General features: G+C 56.6%; 1 protein-coding gene across 1 annotated transcript in view; it reads right to left on the bottom strand.

Annotated features, from left to right (window-relative positions):
* LOC103675648 (keratin, type II cuticular Hb6) overlaps positions 1-6,488 on the bottom strand; it is a 7,336-nt gene extending 848 nt beyond the window's left edge. Inside the window, exons 1-8 of the mRNA XM_040642503.1 lie at positions 6,095-6,488; positions 5,164-5,372; positions 4,305-4,365; positions 3,464-3,559; positions 3,081-3,245; positions 2,713-2,838; positions 2,239-2,459; positions 101-132 (exon numbers count right to left, since the gene is read on the bottom strand). Of these exons, the coding sequence (XP_040498437.1) occupies positions 101-132; positions 2,239-2,459; positions 2,713-2,838; positions 3,081-3,245; positions 3,464-3,559; positions 4,305-4,365; positions 5,164-5,372; positions 6,095-6,463 (1,279 nt within the window). The 5' untranslated portion in view covers positions 6,464-6,488. The remainder of the gene's footprint in view (positions 1-100; positions 133-2,238; positions 2,460-2,712; positions 2,839-3,080; positions 3,246-3,463; positions 3,560-4,304; positions 4,366-5,163; positions 5,373-6,094) is intronic.
* Positions 6,489-7,862: the final 1,374 nt, after the last annotated feature.

Here is a 7,862-nt window from a genome sequence, read left to right as displayed (position 1 = left end):
CGGGGGGGGGGGGGGGGGGGGGGGGGGGTTGGCGAAAACGGCCCTCCCCCAAGACGGGGGCCCGCCCCAGCTGGAGAAGGGGGAGGCTCGGACTACTTACACACATTGACGGCGCCGACGCCCTCACACAGCCTGTTGGGAAAGGAAAAGAGAGAGAGGTTGGTGCTGCTGGCCAGCCGCCGGGCCCACGCGGCCAAGGTGACAGTGAGGACCGTGCCCTCCTCCTGGGCACTTGCTGAGGGGAAGGAGCGGTAACCGAGCCCATCTGGAAGCCATCGCCCAGCCCCCACGTGGGCTCTGGAGCCGGAAGGCACGGTGTGCCTGGCAGCCCTCCTTAGCCCGGCAACCTCCGATTTGCCCTGCTTGCGGGGCCTCCCTCCTCCCCGGAATATCTACTAGGTCCCCTGTGAGGGCGGAATCAATGACCCATGTAGGCACTTAGTGCCCGCCACAGGGCACCCAGTTCAGACATGTTGGTTCTGACCCACTTCTGAACACATTTCAGGGGCCGCAGATCGGACTTCCTAAATCTGGCCTGATTGGCGTCATTAGAGAACCCGGGCTTCAGGAGGGCAGACATTTCAGTCTTGTCTTTTCCCCACTGCAGAGGGCATGGTGCCTAAAACAATGTTTGGCTCCATAAATAACTGTTTCGGGATCGAAGGGGGTTTTAGAACCCATTTAAAACAGGCTCAGAAACTGTCTACAAGGGGCGCCTGGGTAGCGCAGTCGTTAAAGCGTCTGCCTTCGGCTCAGGGCGTGATCCTGGTGATCTGGGATCGAGTCCCACATCAGGCTCTTCCGCTATGAGCCTGCTTCTTCCTCTCCCACTCCCCCTGCTGTGTTCCCTCTCTCGCTGGCTGTCTCTCTGTCACATAAATAAATAAAATCTTTAAAAAAAAAAAAAAAAAAGAAACTGTCTACACAAGTTCCCTCATTTGACAGATGGAGAAACTGAGGCCCAGAGAGAGGAAATAACCAGTGACAGAGGCAGGGCTATAATTCAGAGCACCTAACTCCACGCAGCCCTCGCCTCCGTCCCACACAACACATCTCCTCAAGGGAAACAAACGAGAGTCCCTCTGATAGCACCGTGGCAAAGGGTTGACAACACCGGCTTCAGACATGAGGAGACTCTGGAGTCCACCATGTACTCATCCCACGCCCAGGGTTCACAGGGAAACCACACCAAAGCTTCTGAGTTCACCCCAGAGTTCCTATGCGGCGGAGGGATGGGTCGCTCAGTTTCCAGTGCTATTTCCAGGTGCCTCTCGAACTCCCAAACTCAGTCTTGAAAAATTCTTCATTCCGGAAGTCTCCACTGCTGAAACTCCCCAGGCCCAGGAGCTACGGGGCTTCTGAGCTCTCCAAAGCAATTACTTGAGGTTGTGGCAAGTCTCACCATGGGACCGCTTTGATTCCAGCTATCCAACCTGTGTCCCCATCTCCCCACTGCAAGGCATGCTCCCAGTAGCTCCCTCTGCCTCCTCACACTGCACTCTCTTCTGCTTGAGAGGAGGGGCCTGGCTATACACAAGAAGAGGGAGGCTCAGGGAGTGAGCACCTGACCAACCCAGGGGCAACATTCTGGGAGTGTTGTCCTCAGAGGAGATGATCAGCTGCCCTCCAGCCATAGGAAGGCTGAGATGAATGGGTCTTCCCGCCATATCCAAAACTAGCAATAAGCAAAAATGCTAGAACGGGACACAGCTGCCTCAAGGGACAAGTCCCTGCTATCTGTCCACCCTCAGTCCCACCTGATGCAATGGAAGACCACTTAGAAGGACCCACTGGAGTTGGAACATATAACAGTGGGTTGATAAAATGCCCTATGGAGGCAGTCACTATGGGATATATACGAACTGCCAAGGCTGGGCCCAGGGCCAGGCTTGAGAAGAGAGCTAGAGTCTTGGTTATGTGCAACAAGGGCCAGGAAGGGAAAAGCACGTCCAAGGGAAGGTGGTTACAAGCCCAGGCTAGGGTTCTCAGGAACAACAATTCCTATGGCCTGACTCCTGGCTCTCTGGAGCAGATTTGCAAAAGGTTCCAATCCCATTTTAGCACTTTGGTGGGCATGACTGACTCAAAGAGCGCTAGAAACACACCAAAAGGACTTACTCATTATCTGTAAATGCAGGATGGGGAGATTTGAAAATGGGAGTCCACTGATGCCAGGAGGCACATGGCACGCTGGGAACCCAGGCAAGGCTGGGAGAGAAAATAGGCTACAGTACCCACCTCTGCTCCTCGCCTTCCAGCAGCCGCCTGTAGGTGGCGATCTCGATGTCCAGGCCCAGCTTGGAGTTCATCACCTCCTGGTACTCCTTGACCAGGCAGGCCATGTCCTGCTTGGCCTTCTGCAGGGCGGCCTCCAGCTCGGCCAGCTTGCAGCGGGCATCGCTCAGAGCCGCCTCACCCTGCTGCTCAGCCTGGGTCACTGCGGTCTCCAGCTTGGTGTTCTGGGGACCCAGAAGAGAACAAGGTGGATGATGGTCCTGGGTTTCTGTGTCCATTTCCTGGATGTGTCCAGTCTCTCCCCTCTCCCAGCTGGGAACACCCCAAGAACAGACCTCTCTCCTCATCAGCGGAGTCTACCCCAGGGACCACAACCAGGGACTGTAGTCCTGCAGATGGGCTGGAGCGGGAATGGTGAGATCCACTGGGGACACACACTGCCTGTGTGACCCTGGGGAGGCCCCAGGAGACACTTACCTGGCACTTGGCATTCTCAACCTCAGCGGTCAGCCTCTGGATCGTGCGGTTGAGCTCATTGATCTCCTCCTTGGTGCGGCGCAGGGTCTCCCCGTGCCGGATCACTGTGGCCTTCATCTCCTCACACTGGGGGGAAGCAGAGATGCTCCTGAGGCTCAGGATGCAGTTTCCCACCCATTCAGACACCACAGACGATTGGTAAGTTGTACAGTGCTCAGCCTGTGCACCCATGCATGGCAGCCCTGCTCTACCACCCAAACTGAGAGATGTCTGTCCTCTTACCATCCCTAATAATCAAAATCCCCAGACAAAAGAGGTCTTCCCTGCCCACTGCCATGTCTAGGAGGCAGGTGTCCTATGCCCCTCACCTTGCTGCGGTACCAGGACTCGGCCTCAGCCCGGCTGCGGCTGGCGATGTCGTCGTATTGAGCCTTGATCTCGGCCACAATGCAGTCCATGTTCAGGTCCCGGCTGTTGTCCATCTTGACGATGACCGAGGTGTCTGAGATGTGGGCGTTGAGAACACGGATCTCCTGCAGATGGTGGGGGGGTGGGAGGATGGAAGGATCTTGTTTACACCCCAGCCTCACGCACCAGTGTGGACCCAATCCTCCCTGATCTCCAGCCCCTGCTTGCATGATAGCTTCAAGGACTGTAGCTCCAGCCCAAATCCCTGGCCAAGCCGGTCCCAGGCCAAAGCCCGATCTTCCAGGCTGGCTGCCAGTTTTCTGCCTGGACCACAGCCCCTCACCTCCTCATACAGGCGCCGCAGGAAGTCGATCTCCTCAGTCAGGGCCTCCGCGTTGGCCTCCAGGTCTGACTTGCGGAGGTAGGCGCAGTCCACCTCCTGGAAAGTTGGGGTGTCTTTGAGCGAAGAGGACCCATCACCCCAAACTCCTCTTTTCTCCCCCATCCATAGAGGCCAGGGGAAAGGATTCCCAGTGTTCCTATTCCCATACTATCTCCATACCTTCTGGCCTGCCCAGGATGGGCCTCACAACCTCCTGCCCTTCTGAGAACAAACCCCTTTGTGCCTAGAGATGGACCACCAGCCTCTCACTCCTCTTATAATCCCAGCTTTCCTTTTTAGCCTCCCTATTCCAAGAAACCCGTCAGACGGAACCCTGCTCGGCCACTTGACCCATCCCCGGTCCCCTAGCAGGCCTCCTGGACTCCACCTAGCCACTCCTGGTTCTGATCCATCCTCCCCCACACCCTGGGGCTGCACCCCTCCTTTTGGTCAGACTTCCCACAATGCTAGACAGGACACTGTCCTCCACAAGGAGACTGCAGCTGCTCTGCCTCCATGGGACCCCCGCCGGAGACCACCACTTCCAAAGCAAAGCAAGACATCCAGAGGTCAGCCCAGCCATCCCCCTGCCCCAGGGCAGGGTGCTAGTGGACATTTAAAGGTCATTGCTCTTCATCAGCGACCTGAATGAGCCTTTTATGACCTTATCTCTGGGGTTTCCCATCTGGATGTGACCCAGTCGTGTACCCCACATGAGGTTGAGACCCTCTGGGTCTCCCCAGGAAGAGTCTGTCATTCCAAGATCCCTGGTGTCTATGCTTCCGGATCCCATGTTACCCACCTTCTTCAGAGCCACAAATTCATTCTCAGCTGTTGCTCTCAGAGAAACTTCCTCCTCATACCTGAGGCAGAAGAGGGCAGAGAGGGGAGGTCAGGAAGGGCAGGTCTCCCCAGAGGTCGCCACCATGTCTTATCAGTGAAGGGGGCACTATCAGGAACTTCCCAGAAGCTGGCACCCTAGCAGCTCTGCTGGATCCTTTCTTTCTGGCTGGATCTAGAACGTGTCTGGGATTCTCTCCCCACTTTGAATTGAGGGGTCTGGAGAGCCTACGTTCTGGGACCTCACAGCCCAATTCCCAAAGCTGCCGTGAGGTCCCCTCAGGAGGCAAATAAGGACTCAGCACCCAGCCCTGAGCTAGGATTGCACAGCAGCACCTCGGGGGCACTGCGGACCCAGCCCCACCTCCCCTGGGTGTCCATCCTAGCTCAGGCTGGGGGCCTATGCCACCCATCAACCATCAGCACTCAGCACCCTAGGCAGCAGGACACACAGAGCCCCAGGACCCATCAGCCCTGAGGGACCAGATGCTCATGTGCTTCAGGTGGGAACTGAGAGGTCAGCAGGAGAAGGCCTGGAGCCCACAGAAGGCCCCTCTCCCCTGCCTACCCAGCCTCCAAGAAGAGAAGGCCAAAGTAGGAGAGGCATGTGTCCTGGGGGAGCCCCAGGCCTGTGCTCAGGCAGGCCTCCAGGCAACAGTGGCACAGATGAGAAGATCCTGCTGCATTCTGCAAACCGCCCCCCCCCCCACCGCCACCTGCTTGGGCCCTCGCCCTTCTGGGAAATTCCTCTCAGGCCTAATCCAGTGGGCTGCAAGTCAAGTCGATTTCTTGTGCCCAGTGTCACTCCTGGACGCACTCACTTCTTCTTGTAGCCCTCCAGCACCTCCTGCACGTGGTTGAGCTCTGAGGCCAGCCTCCCGCTGTCGGCCTCCACGCACTCAGCCTCCCGCCTCAGTGTCTCGATGTAGCCCTCGAACAGGGGCTCCAGGTTGCTCTCGCAGCACTTGCGGTTCTGGTAGAACTGCCACTTGGTCTCCAGCAGCTTGTTCTGCTGCTCCAGGAAGCGCACCTGTGTTCAGGGGGTGAGGAGGGGGTCAGATGGCTCCTGGTGTCCTAAAGCCAGTTTGGGGTGGGACTGAGAGCTTTAGGGTGAACTCTCAAGTCTGCAGCTCCACAGAGATTTGGCAGAGATGGGCAGTGGGAGACAAGGGGACTGCTGGCTTTGCTGATGGCCATCTGTGTCTGGAGTTTCCAATTTAGGGATGGGAGCTGAGGTTGGGAAAGGTCAGTCCCTGCTCTCAGGGACACTGACTTCTCCAGACCTGGTGAGTCCAGGGGGCCTGTGGTCTAGAGCCAGCTGGAGGTCTCTAGTGTGCCTGTGACCCAGTGCCCAGCCTGGGTCCTGAGCATGGGTGGGGTACAGGAAGGGTGTGGTCCAGGACACCCACCCACAGGATGCCCCCGTGGTCCTCTGGCTATTCCTTGTGTTCATTCTTGTGTCTGTGTGCACGGACTGCCCTCTTCCTCTGGCGTGCCAGTGCCAAGCCCGTCCTTGTCTGTCTGTGGGGCCCTGCCTGCCTGGACCCAGGCTGCATGTGAGAGCCACACTGTCCAATCAGGAGCCTCTGCTCTATATACTCCTGTCTTTGGTCCCAGGGCACCCTGGGTGTGTGTCCATCTCCTCCATCAGACTGGGAGCTCCCCTGGACCACGCGTCTCCTGCCCCTGACTCTCTTCAGTGCCTAGCCCAGGAACTGAAGGCTCAGGAAGGGTGTGATCAAGGACACCCACCTTGTCGATGAAGGCAGCGAACCTGCTGTTGAGGCACTTGATCTGCTCCTTCTCCTCCTGCTTCACGCACTGCGCATTGGGGTCGATCTCCAGGTTGAGGGGCGTCAGGAGGCTCTCGTTGACGGACACAGTGGTGATGCAGGGCGGGCTGGGCCCGCACACGCCGCCGGAGCGGTAGCCGAAGCTGCGGCCGCAGGAGCCGGCGCGAAAGCCTCCGCAGACGCTGTGGCTGCCGAAGCCCCCGGTGAGGCCGCGGTAGCAGGAGACGCCGCGGTAGGGGGCGGCGGTGATGCAGCAGCGGCCGGGCCGGGGCCCGCAGGCCGAGATGCAGCTGAAGGAGGGGCCAGCACAGTAAGATCCACAAGTCATGGTCCTTCTTGGGGGCAAGGGAAGCTCTGAGGAGGGAGACGTACTAATGGAGGGCACAGTGGCTGAAGTGTTTGTGTCTTGGACATCTTTGGGCCTCTTATATATGCGGGGAGCCTAATGGGTCCATGGGTTAGAAGCAATTAGATGTCTTAATTGGCTTGCGTTGTTTAGCTGCCTTGGCTCCTCCCTTAATGTGTTTAATTGGGGGCCAGATGTGGTCAAATATTTATGGCCTTTTACCCTAAACTGCACAATGCTTATCTTCAAAAGGCCAGCTCACCTCCCCCACCCGCTCCCCATAAGCTCCCCATACACATTTGGCAGAACTCAGGGATTGGAGGAGGGGGAGCAATGACTCAGATAAGCACGCAGGGAGGAGAAAGGCGGGGCTAAGTTTCCGGTATGGCCACATTTGAAGAAGTCTATGGTGCTGTCCGTGGTGCTGATCGAACTGGCCTTGGGACACTGGGAGAATGTGAGATCAACAGAAGATCATTTCAAACGGGGTGCGCTTGGTGGTTTCCCTCACCGTTAGCCTATTTCTCCACCGCCAAAGCCCCAACACCCCCACACCTGCCCAAAACCTACACCCACACCTATCAACATATTCTGTCTCTATGACTCTCTCTGACACTCACACAGAGTGCATTCACATACTCGCCTTCCCACCCACAATCACACACACACACTCACCTTCTTCTCATGTGCATTCTCGCCTACCTCGATGTGCACACGGACAAGTCCCTAGGCCAACTTATTAGACCATCCTGGCCAGCCTATGCTGAGAAAAGGCATTCCCTTCCTCAGACTCTTCCATGGGGCCTAAGGGGACACACAGTGGCTCACTGGCTTCAGGAATGCCCAACTATTTCCAACAAGGCCCCAAGAAAAGATAACATGTCTGGATTTCACCTCAAACTTCCATTTTCCTCCAGGGCCCAGAAACCCTGGAGTAGACACTACTGCTATGAGTCTGTATAACATTTGGCTCAGCATATAATAGAATAAATCTAGATAGAGCCATGAGGAGGGCATCCAGCCCCCTGCCACCACCTCCCTCTGCCTCAGATCTGTGCTCCCTCCTATGCTATACCAACCCTATAACCCCCTTCCCTTTACAGCAGTTTGTCAGTAACCTTGGCAGATGTCAAAACAGATCTATATTGGTGTGTGCCACCAGGGTGTGTAGTGTGGGCCTTGAATGCAAAAGGACTGGATAGGAACCAAGGCTCTGCCATGAATAGCTCTGTGTGGTCTGAGGGCAAGGCACTTCATTCCTCTGGGAAATATGTTAAGTCTTTCCCTGCAGTGCTGCCTGGGAAAATTACAGAGATGTCCACATGCTCAGTAAACTCCAGAACACAGTGCAGATGTGCTTTATTAAAACCATTAAGAAGTT

This window comes from Ursus maritimus, unplaced genomic scaffold (genome assembly GCF_017311325.1).
Source record: "Ursus maritimus isolate PB19 unplaced genomic scaffold, ASM1731132v1 scaffold_26, whole genome shotgun sequence".
Classification (NCBI taxonomy): domain Eukaryota; kingdom Metazoa; phylum Chordata; class Mammalia; order Carnivora; family Ursidae; genus Ursus; species Ursus maritimus.
This window is presented reverse-complemented; position numbering and strand designations above follow the sequence as displayed.